Source organism: Micromesistius poutassou, assembly GCF_964030765.1.
Source record: "Micromesistius poutassou genome assembly, chromosome: 8".
Lineage (NCBI taxonomy): Eukaryota > Metazoa > Chordata > Actinopteri > Gadiformes > Gadidae > Micromesistius > Micromesistius poutassou.
The window spans coordinates 9,872,991-9,884,798 of NC_140278.1; the positions used below are offsets into that span (position 1 = coordinate 9,872,991).

General features: G+C 42.8%; 1 protein-coding gene across 2 annotated transcripts; it reads right to left on the reverse strand.

The window, feature by feature from the left end:
* Positions 1-51: 51 nt before the first annotated feature.
* On the reverse strand, positions 52-9,608 carry wdr26a (WD repeat domain 26a). Of its 2 annotated transcripts, none has more exons than XM_084471122.1 (14): positions 8,982-9,608; positions 8,471-8,570; positions 8,198-8,254; positions 7,825-7,961; positions 7,371-7,468; positions 6,096-6,252; positions 5,618-5,756; positions 5,367-5,507; positions 4,866-4,985; positions 4,063-4,208; positions 3,785-3,863; positions 3,434-3,563; positions 2,765-2,959; positions 52-2,413 (listed from the first exon to the last, which is right to left on the reverse strand). In XM_084471122.1, exons 1-14 carry the CDS (start codon positions 9,266-9,268, stop codon positions 2,391-2,393), a joined length of 1,809 nt encoding a protein of 602 aa, XP_084327248.1. In that variant the 5' UTR covers positions 9,269-9,608; the 3' UTR covers positions 52-2,390. The 2 variants fall into 2 exon arrangements, with proteins under 2 accessions (XP_084327248.1, XP_084327249.1); XM_084471123.1 differs by having other exon boundaries at positions 2,758-2,959.
* Between the last annotated feature and the right edge of the window lie 2,200 nt (positions 9,609-11,808).

The following is an 11,808-nucleotide window of genomic DNA, read 5'->3' on the forward strand; positions in this document are numbered from 1 at the left end:
TTAATTATGTGTTTTTTTAACACTTTAAAACCCTGAATGCTTTATTGAAAATATGCATACATAACACTTCTCCTACACAATACGTAACAGTACAATCATTTAATTAATACATTTAAATGTAAAATGAATTCTGGCAAACCTGACCACGAATGTCATTTTTTAAGCTTTTGCCAATAACGCTTACCACAAAGGAAAGAAAACACATGAAGCCCCCAAAGTATTCTAAAGTAAACGTAAAAAGAAACCTTGCATAAGCACAACCTAGTACACCACATCTGTGATTCTTTTAGTGTTTGATATTGTATGCAGGTATGTCTATTTTTTTTGTGTGTATCACTACTGTGTGTAATGTTCGGTGACAGATTGCTGGTGGCTCGTATGCCCTCTGAGCAGGCACATTTTCTAATGCAGTGAAGATCTGCCTGCAGCAGCCTCATAATACATGCCATAACATAGAAATATACAGCACATACTACAAAGAACACCATAACTGGTAGGGTTGTGGGTCTCAATCTCCTAAGGGACCCATTTTGTACAAATTCATATATAGGAATGACACACGTGTACCAAATGTGCAATGTGATCAACTGATGCTTTTTAACTCCATCTGAGTGGAAAAAGATGATGGATGAAATGAATGTGGCCATCTAGATGTGATAAAGATTTCAATACATTATATTAGTTTAACACACACACATATTGTGATTAAAAATACAAATAAAAACCTGTAAATGAGAACGAGAAAGACACAAGCAAAATAAAAAGATGTGGTTGGAGGAAGAGCACACATACACACACACACTCACCGAAGGCAAGGAGAAAGTGTCAGGGGTGATGATGACGAGGGAAGAACTATGGCTCACAAACAGACCAGGATGACAAAACAGTATTATCATATATAGCCAACCCCACAGTGCAGAGGGTAAGGTTAACAGCCGAGTCAAAACAGATCATCCTTTTCCAACTATAGCTCTTTTTATGTTCCACGACGACAACAGCTCCTATATAATTCTTAGAAGGAAGCTAAACCCACTGTACATGCTTCAACAGGTATATCGCAGACATACAACACTGCTGTAAAACACGGTGTACCCTCTCACCTAATCTCCGAACTTCTGGGGGGGGGGGGGGGGGGAACTGTACAGCGCCTTGGCCCGAACCCAGTAAGTGTGAGGGGCGGACTTACGCAGTGTTTCCTTGGTTTAACAGAGATATTCTTCCAAAGAGAAACTCATCGACGAGGGGCAACAAAGTTTCAGAAGACAATCTTAACAAATGTATTCCTACAGTAGCCAGTATACTTCACAGGTTGGATCTTCAACCTCTCCAGACACTTTGTCTAAGGAGGGCGGTGTCCGGACAGAATGTTTTAGCTTGTCCTACAAACGGGTAGAGGAAAAGATTAGTTTGCTGCTGAGTTTGTGTTCACTGTTGTCCCAAGTAGGGATACGACAAGGACGAATCTTTCGTTTAAATTATCAGTCCTCTTCTAGATCCGAGATTAATGTTCAGCCATATCACGTTTGTTGTGTTTCCGCCGGTAAGGTTGTTTCTAGTAGTGATCCATTTCATGTAGTCCATGGCTACAGATCCCAGCATCCAGCAACATGATTGGTTGAAAATAATTTGAGGCGAAAGAAGTGGAATGACCCGTTAACCCAGATTGGAGCTCTTCTGCACCCTCACTCCCAACCCCAACCCCCTTCAAAAAACGAATGCTAAATCACACATAATCAAACAAATGAAGGGTTAAAATGCACAAAGACGTTAAAATAAGGTTTTCAACGATTTTCTTCTGGGAGTATTGTGTCCAATTAAAATCTCTCTCCCGGTGGATGGAGGTGGGGGAACTAACAGGATGGTCATGCCGTTGAGTCGCTGCCAGCGATGACTCTCAGAACAACAAATGAGGTTGCGACATAAAAACACCTGCGCCACGCACTGCTACTCAGCAGCCACGTGAACCACTCAACGGATTAATCAGGAGAATAAATAATATCATCGATAATAAATAATTCTGAAAGGTGGATCAATGGTACATGGGTGGTCCATTTAGAGAGGGAAAGGGTCCAAACGCGAGACAGGAGGTGGCGTCTGACGCCGTTTTTTAAAACCCAACGTTTCCTGCTGACCCAGGCTTCCGACTTGAATGGACTTGACTCTTTCTTTTTGTTTGTCTTCTTGTATTTTTGACATCTCTGTGTGATGTCACAGCCCAGCTAACAGCACCAGTGGCCCTGCCTCCTGGAGGCAGCTGTAAAAAAAAAAAAAAAAAAAAAAAAAAAAAAAAGGTCTCTTAGCTTCAACAGAGTCTTTAACGGAGTCTCAACTCTCTCTCTCTACCCGTGACATCAGGGGAAAAAGCAGGTCCTCAAGATGGGTGCCAACCATCAGCTGTCCATGCTACTGCATTCTGGAAGAGCAAAATGAGAGAGGTTAAACACCTTGCTTGACAACAATCAACCATTCCTGAACTTGAACTCAGTACTATTCAAGGAACTGTATAAAACATAATACAAAAATATGACAGGATAATATCTTAATTTCTTTGGTTGTTGGTTCAGTAATGTGGACTGCTTCAGATTGAAACATGCAAAACCTGTGTGCCTTGTTTCAAAATATCCAGGCTAATCAAGAACTCGTTACGCAGCTTTCTCTCGTGTGCCATTTTCAAAGGAGTACTAAAGCAGACGCACACACAAACACAGACCATCTCGCTCCACCTTATCACTATTCACTAACAACAAGTGACTCCACCTCGCACCATTCGGCCCATCTGCGTCCTGGACGTCCTGGAAAGGGGCGGGCCCCCAGATCCGGACAGTCCCGTCGTCGGAGGCGCTGGCCAGCAGGCCCGGCACGACGGGGTTCCAACTCACACAGTTGACGGTGCGAGTGTGGCCCGACAGCTCTGCGATGGGCAGCTCGCTGCGCCGGTGCCATATGTAAACTTTGTGGTCTGGAAAGAATTGGGAAAGGGGCAGGTTTTGATAACTTTCCATGCAACAGAAAACGAAAACAAAAGAATAAGGCAGTTTCTCCATCTTTAGCCATCTTTAAGTTTTTGAGGTCTTGTGTCTTCGCTCGACATCCTACTCATCCGCCCGAGTCCTCAATTCTGCATTGAACATTGGGCAGCGGAAAATTCACACCCACAACACTAAGGGATGCATCGTCTGGGGACTTCAGCAAATTTGTGTGTGGGGATATCCCATGATTGTGCTTTGTAGTGTAAGAAATGTATAAATACTGATAACCCCCAGTTTAGATATCGATTCTTTGATTTAATTTATATAAATAAATCCTATTAAGATAATGCCCTCTGTGAATCTGCTTGAATTGCTTTATGGACTATAAGAAGCGTGAGCATTAGTACATAGTTCTTAACAGTCCGTTTAGCTCCTGTTTAATATGTAATTTCATTATTCCTTGCCTTCACTCCCACTGGCAATAAAGTCTTCGTTGTGTCCTCCGAAGCAGGAGTGGATGGTGTAGAATCCTTGGGTCACTCCTTGATACTTTCTGACAAGCACACGGTCCTGCAGGTCCCATAAGTGGACTCCCTGAAAACACAGATCAACATGATACTGAAGGTCCTCACGAAACAGCCTCTGTCTTGCAATGACTGATACTCATAGAGGCCGCCATTACCAAGAGCTTTGAGACATGATGTGGAAAGTAAACCCACAGAAATCATCTTTATGCACACACACACCCAGACCTAAAAACACATCTTTACACTCTCAGGCTCAGACACAGACACAATGGCACGCTGCTCCCTCACCTGAGTGGCAACGTTCAGCAGTGCTAGCCTCCCGTTCTTGGAGACAGTGAAAGACATAACTGGATGGTCCTCTTGCACTCTGTAAAGTGATCAGATACACATTCAATCGGTCTATTAAAAACCACATAGACCGGCCAAACGGGAGCTGACATGAATGACACACAGGGAGCGAGCAGAGAGGGGGGGGGGGGCATTTTTTTGAGTTGTCTAGTTTCAAAACCCTGTGCTGTTTTGCTCCCGACCTGGTGGCGGTTAAGCAGCAGTCCAGAGAGACTCACATGTTTCTGTCCGTCAGGTCCTCAAAGTTGTAGGCGCGGATGCGCTGGTGCGTGTCGGATGCGAGCACGGTCCTGCCGTCGCTGAGGCACCACAGGCACTGGACACGCACGCCCTCCCACGAGTCCAGCAGGTTCCCATCCAGGTCCTGCTCACACCCAGACATGGGTTTGTTAGTAAAACAAAAATACAAACAAAAAAAAAAACGGACGTGTACTAATAATGGGGTGTCCCATTATTGGGAAACAATGTGCGAATGAGGTGGGGATCAGGCCGAGATGAGGCTGAGGTTGCACTGAGGTGTCCCATTATCGGAAGATATATATTCGCGTTGCAAATTATTATTATTTTTTTTTATTTTTTTTTCTTGCTCAGCCAATATCCCTGCTCAGAATTCTAAATGTGTGCCTCAGTCTCTACACCCGTGAGCATGCACAGTGGTGCATGTCGTGGTGGTTTGTGTGCACTATTGGAGAAAGTCGAGCCAGGGCAGTTTCAGATGCACTGACTTAACTAAAATACAGCTATGGGAGATGCTAAACACTTGTTTGGAATATAATGGATGTCAATGGCCTGCCAACTGTCCAATATTGGAACTCCTCGAAAGGGGAGGGAGTTCAACAAAAATCATGTCTGATTTACATATCGACAATTAAGTGTTAATGGTCGATCTTAACAAACTGGCCCAATTCCTTTCGGAAAGGGCATACATGCATGTCCTGTACATGTAACCCACATATTAGGGCCTTTGGGCATGGACAGCATGTGGTGCGTTGGTAGTGTCTGTGGTGCGATGGATACTCACACACTGGTAGAACTGGCCTCTCTGGCCCCCCGTGACGAAGCGCTTGCCATCTGGATTCCAGGCAACGCTGGTCAGGCTGTCCTCGTGAGACTGGCTCATCTTGGTCCGCAACTCCCCTGTCTGCAGGAAGAAGACCAAAGGCAACGATGATGGAACATGTCCGGTGTGATTGGGTTTTTAATGTTGAAAGTGATTCTTGGAGATGGAATACCAGCCTTGAAATTCGCTGTAGGCAAATCTTAGAAGAGAAGAACTAACATTTGAGTGAAATGATAGAAATGCCAAAGCCAACCTTAAGCGGTTCTTCTTTCAATGAAGAAAAGCAGAGAGCCAGGCAACCGTCTCTTGGGTTTATTTTCTAAGCCTTGCTCCCTTCTGTTATTTTTTGCTCTCTCTTTACAACTCTCAGATCTGACCTACAGCAGCTCTAACTCTGTACATGGTATACTATGGTGTACTATGGTGTTAGACCATAGTCGATGTGTGTCGACCATGATTTACCTGTACATTCCACAGCCAAAGTTCAGAGCAGTCATCAGGGCCACAAGCGATCAAGTAGACATCGTCGGGGCTCCACGCCAAGTAGGACACGCCGTAAGCGTGACCCTCCAGGGTCTTCAACAGTTTCAGCTGGTGGCTCTCCTGGCAAACAACAACTAATCATATAGCACCCCTGATACCACTACACCCAAGACCATCCTCTGTATCAGATGGTCTGACGGCCCATCGCTTGGTTTAAGTGAACAACTTACCGGGTCAACCTGCCATACAATCACTGTCGTGTCTTTGGATCCCGTGGCCAGCTTGGTGCCGTCGGTGGAGAACTTGCAGAACCACACCTCGTTGCAATGCTCAGTGAGGACCTGCTGGGTGTAGCAGGGGAACTGCTTCCTGCAGAGGGAGAGTTGTGAATGACCTTGTTGATTGCGGCAAAGTAAACAGAATCAGCTGTGGTTGAGTGAAGGTCAGCGTGAAAAGAAATGGATTGAATACACTGGATTGAAAACACTGCAGAATAATATGGTAATTTCAGCAGACTAAATTTGATTAAAAAAACAATACAATTATAGAAATTAACTTGTATTTAACCATTGGAGACCATCCCTGCTGTCATACATTAATCTCCTGTCGTGGTCTAGTGGTCCCTACGTATTGGGTAGATTTGTCGCACACATGTAGGATATGAGTGAATGGAGTAGTAGGGTGTAGGAGATGAAGGGGAAGTTGGACCTGCTGCAGGCGTGGTCGAGGAGCAGGGAGACAGAGTCCATGCCGCTGTCCATCTTGGTGTTGTGGTAGAGGCAGCGTTCTCTCTGCAGCTCCACTGCCTGACGCAGCAGAGTCTGCAGCCTGCGGGGGGGCAGCATCACCGAGGGAGGCAGGTAGGCTGGACGGGGGAGGACATGAAGGAAAAGCGTGAGGACATAGGCTAAGGAAGAGGCCCCCCTGGCTGTCTTCCTCCGCACTGATTCAAATGAGAGTATGAGGGGTGGGACTTGGACTTCGCCCACAATCTTCCAGGATGAGTCACATGAATGAGTCAAAAAGCTCAAAGTTATAATCCTCCACTGTCAGTGATGGACAACAGAAAACCCTGACTTGTATTACTTGTATTCATAGAATAATATAATAGTTATGTTTGTAAGGGTAGGGTAGGGTATCATTGTAACATTGTAACATCATCAACATCAACTCGTGATTTCAGTCTATCACCTTTTGTTGCTTCAAGCCAATTTAGTGGTTGAAGTCTATTTTCCCTCCTGGCTATTTAGCCAAGTGGGTGACCAATTACCGCACACTTAAATGATTGCACCGTTTCAGCTGAATGAAGCTGAGGTGTCTTGGACTTCGAGGAAGTAAAAGCTGCATGCCACAGTAACGCCTCATACCCACTGTACACGTCCGTCAACGGATCTCATTGACTTTACATGGGACACTCCCGAAATGCATTGTGGGTCCGTCCGTCAAATCGGCTCCGTCTCTTGCGTCCAAAAGTTGAGAAAAGTTAAACTTTTCAGGCAGCAACGGATCCGTCACCCAATCAGATTGCGTTATACGCAGATCGTGTTTTACCCCATGCGTCGGACACGCCCACTCTCTTCCGTCAACGGACGTGTACAGTGGGTATGAGGCGTAAGAGGATGATTCAGACCAGAGTTTTACCAAGTCTGAGTTCATTAGCTAACTTTGAGATGTATATTTCACATTTCCTTGAGAAGTTATTTTGTAGGTGTGAAGTGGATACATTCCTCTGTGATAAGTCGTGGTTATTTTATACATTTTTAGATCCCGTTCTTTAATAATTAGTTAATGCAACTTATAAACATCACAAATATAAGAATTTATTACTCTTCCATATATTTTATATAAATGATGATCCAATGTGGACACCGATAAATTATGAACTACATTAGATAATTCCCCTATTATGAATATATGGCAACCCAAACTAATGGCAGATAAGAATGGCCAGGATGATGCCACCCTAGCTCTCGCCTCACTCACTCTGTAGTTTGTCCAGAAGCTTGGTACGGGAGGTGCTGCCCTTGCCTTCCCACTCGGCTTTAGCTTTTAGGTCTTCAGCGTTGCTGCACATCAGGTATCTTCCAAAGAGAACACATGACATCATCAACATGATATTAATACAAAACAATACAGTGCAAAGTCCACAGACAGGCTGTCAGTAGACTCATTTCATTGACACAGTAACTACCGAAAAGCCTAAGTCCAAAATGGAAAATGATATACAAATCAATAAAACAATGTGTCACTAATTGTAGTTTCTTCCACCGAGACAGCAGCCACACAAGACTGAGAGGATCATAAATGGTCATGTTTTTCCAAGTCTACCGCAGAGTTATTTGCATTCTCTTACTTCCTGTGAGCTGTTAACACCAGTTAACGAAGAAGGACAACAACAAAGACCAGGAGAATAACCGTGGAGCGCCCGACGACCTACCCACTCAGGACGTGGATCCGCTCCGTGTTGTACTGCAGGGGCGTGAGCTCGGCCCGGAGAACCTGCAGGGCCTCCAGAACCTTGCCGTCCTCCAGGTACTCCAGATACTTCTGCTGCAGCAGCAGAAACTTCATACGCTGCAGACACAGGAAGCATGGAGAACATAATGGGATCGAATTACAAAGACGACCTATGGGTTGTATGCGTTTACATATGTTCATATATATATATATATATATATGTTTGTGTTGTCAGATGGTTAAACACATTCCATCATTTGTCAGTGAGTAAATATTTGTTGACAAACTTTGTATGCAAGGCATTTCTAACCAAACAACTTTACAAAAGTGCAAGCTACTAGTGTTCAACTTACCACAATCGCACTGGGAGAATGCATCAATGCCTTCAGCTCATTCAGATCACTCTCAGCCTAAATAAAAGACAGCACCACCAGCATCATTAGGAAAAATATTAAAGGAAGGTTACACCCTCCTCGTGTCCTGACAATACAATAGGAGCATGTATGACTCATTATGTATCCAAGAACAGGAAACATGCCATTTTAAAATGCAATACATGTGAGACCAAATACTTTCAACACCGTGGACTAACAAAATAAATAAAAAACATTAAAAGCAGCTTCAACCTTGTCCCACTCTCCTTCCATGACGTGGTTCCTGAACTTGGTGGCGGAGGGATGCTCCAGGCGACAGCCCGACTCCTGCATGAGCATGTCCACCGTTTGACTGCAGGGAGAAGAATGTAAATTGGAACTTTATTTATACGTGATAAGTGGAAAAGCGAGTGACTCAGAGCTGTGCAGAATCGTTTCATCAGATCAGATGGGACATTGTGTCACTGGCAATCTGCTGTATGCTGCTGTATGTGATGACAATGTGTGGACTTGTATAACTATATTATTCAAAACATAAATAGGCAGATTGATTGAGAGTAATCGCTGGAACATTTTGCAACGGTCTCCTAGTTGACGTTATGATTACAGAAAACTGTAATTGTATAATTCGATCTTTGAATTTACATTCATAAATTTACATAAATTGTCCTGGGAGGTGAGAAACATATTTAATTGAGGGAGGCAGGCAACACAGCCTTGGTGAGGGAGAATGACATAACGGCTGACTAAGCTGGAGACTCACTTCAGCCCCAGGTCGTGGAGATGCTGCCCTATTAGCCTGATGACGTCTTCCTCGGACTGCGAGAGACGCTTCTTCTTCTTCACGGTGGAATTGACGTCGTTGGTGTTGTTGGACTCCTCGGCCTGGTCCGACAGGCCGTTGTTGTCACTGACAGAGTTTCCATTGTTTGTGAGTGAGACGAGTCCATTGGCGTGAGCTCCCCCAGCGGACGACCCCTCGCCGTTCTGCGCACTGGTCCGGCAGGACAGCTCTGAACCTGGGTCCTGTCCTGCCCCGTTGGCCTGCATGGTACTGGTGTATGTTATGCGGGTGACAATATGCGGATTCAAAAGAACGGAAGGTACGACGGGGAAATGGGGAAAACGGAGATCCCCAACTTAACAACCGAGAGGCCCAATGACCCAGTTGCAGCCCAGAGCTCCGCTACTCCTCGTAGGACCGAATCTCGGCGTTTCTTCCGCGGTGCCCAGCGACGTCCCACCGAGTAGGAGAATAAAGAAGCGTAGGCCAGAGTTAATTCGACAACCACATATTTGCCTGTATTTGGTTAAATTTCAGCTGTAGGCAGTGTCTTAATCGTTTATCGAGGTATAAAACCCCTTCGGACCGCTTAGCTCGTCTTGTTATTGTTGCTCTCAGACAGCTGCAGACCTGTTATGGGCTCGCTGCGCAGCGACGTCACCGGAAATTCCACTGGGTCTATTTTTCCGGGTAGCGACGCAAACTGTAGGGGGCGCCCTTTGTTTTGTTTCTGCATCAAGCATGGGTGGCATCTATTCTATGGCATAACTATATATATATATTTATTTATATAAATATAGAATATATATATATATATATATAAATATTTATATGTTATATATATATATATAGAAAATATATATTTAAATTGACAGATATATCTATATATGACAGTACTACAGTAGGATCTTTTTTTTGAAGTTTATTTGAACTACGCCTCCGTCAAACCGCCCCCTTTAAAATATATCTTAATTGACATGCTATTTTACTATTAGTTTCCTTTTGCAGTTAGAATTATTATGCATTCATGAAACCATTATAGGAATTAATATATACCAGACCCTTTCTGGTATACCCATGTGTACCAGAAATAATATATAAATGAAAAAAATCAACAAATGGAAATGTGAAAATATTTTTTTATTTCACTTAATTTTATCCACTTTGTGGACTAACAATTACAATGAAAATTGCGTTAAAAGTACAGTATAAACCGAGAGCCGAAATGAAAATCATATTTAGGTACACTACAGTAGGCTACTGTAGTCTACATGTAGTTATACGCATCATTCAGGTCTATTGACAGCCAGAAGAACCAGAAGTTCAACTAAACACATGTTAAAATAAATTATCCCCTTACATCTATCTTTTGTCCACTGATGTATTGCTTCCGTCAATTCAAATTGGATAAATGTAAACGTTGATTTGGAGAAAAATTATCTGTTGATAATTTGGCACAACCCCCTGTATTCTGCTGACTCAAGTCTGGAATCACGATCAGTCTATACATAAAGAGAATAGAGATCTTAAAGTCATACTCTTTACTATAGCAGTATTCAAACACCATACTTCCATGACAGTGATTGTGACAAGGCAAAATACCCTAGGCCTATACTTACCTCAATTGCACAATTGTTTATGAGCATTTTGGACAGTGATTTAGCGTTATGTATCATGCCCGCTCTTTGGTAATTTAAAAGGATTGTCCGATTTTCATACAACCTTGTAGCCCATTGCTAACTCTTTAATAAAATGTTTTTTTGTTAAAGGAGTGTTTGTTTGTATAAGCATCCTCCACCCAAAATTACAGCAGTTAACTTTCATTTTTTAACAAATATTCACTATGACCACAAACTCAAATCAAACAGGCTACAATCAGACAATTATTATTTCTGTGTACCTCAATGTTTACAATTGAATTTGTCAGGACAGAATAGGGTTTTTTTCTCAAATGCAATACAAAAACAAAATAAAAACCAAAACGTTTTGGAAAATAATATCAAAACCAAAAGGTAAAAGTGAATTAACCAAAGGTTAATTAAACTTTAACAGTGATAATATTTTTATTATTATAACATGATGATCATAGAAGACATACTTTCTAATCTAACAAAATTAATTGTGACCCAGTACCTCAATTGTTGCTCAGAACTAGATGTGGGCTCTCTGAATACAACATGGTTGTAATTCTACATATAGACTACAAATTCTGTTGTGGCCACAAACTGAATTTAAATAAAGTTTACAGAATAATCAAAAGTGCTTTTTCCCCTAACCGAAGATTGATATCTCAACAAACCTCACGGAACAATCGTGGCCCATATTTGGCAAATACATCCAGTCATCCCTTCAGGATTGGCACTTCCACAACTGTGTAAGAAAAGCAGGTCCCTGACATTTGCAATAAATTAAATAAAATCAATAAACACTGCTCTATATACAATAAGGACATATTCGGTACTCTTTTCCTTTCGTCGTATAGAATTAGGCTCATATCGTATAGAATATAAAAATATGAAATAAGAGGGAAGGGATGTTTGACTTTGCCTTTAGGGAGAACAGTATCAGGGTTGTAGAAGAATAAACTATTGCACTGTAGTTATATCTGTGAGAGACACTGGGGAACGAGTGTTTTACAACCAACGGAAAGTGCAGACACTCCCTAAAATAGTGTTCCCCTCACATTCACATAAACAAAAACATTTCTGGTTCCATACTCAGTGGCCTGCCCAAGTAACCACATTGATAATAATCGGTCAGGTGTCGAAACCCCCCCCCGAAAAACCTTCCTTGAATACTAATCCAA

What these genes read in the sequence shown, in the direction of transcription:
- wdr26a (XM_084471122.1), bottom strand. Translation starts at nt 9,268, where the DNA reads ATGCAGGCCAACGGGGCAGGACAGGACCCAGGTTCAGAGCTGTCCTGC. An exon ending in CTCCACGACCTGGGGCTGAA is followed by an intron (nt 8,571 to 8,981) that starts GTGAGTCTCCAG and finishes TTCTCCCTGCAG; the next exon opens with TCAAACGGTGGACATGCTCA. An exon ending in CGGATCCACGTCCTGAGTGG is followed by an intron (nt 7,469 to 7,824) that starts GTAGGTCGTCGG and finishes TCTCTTTGGAAG; the next exon opens with ATACCTGATGTGCAGCAACG.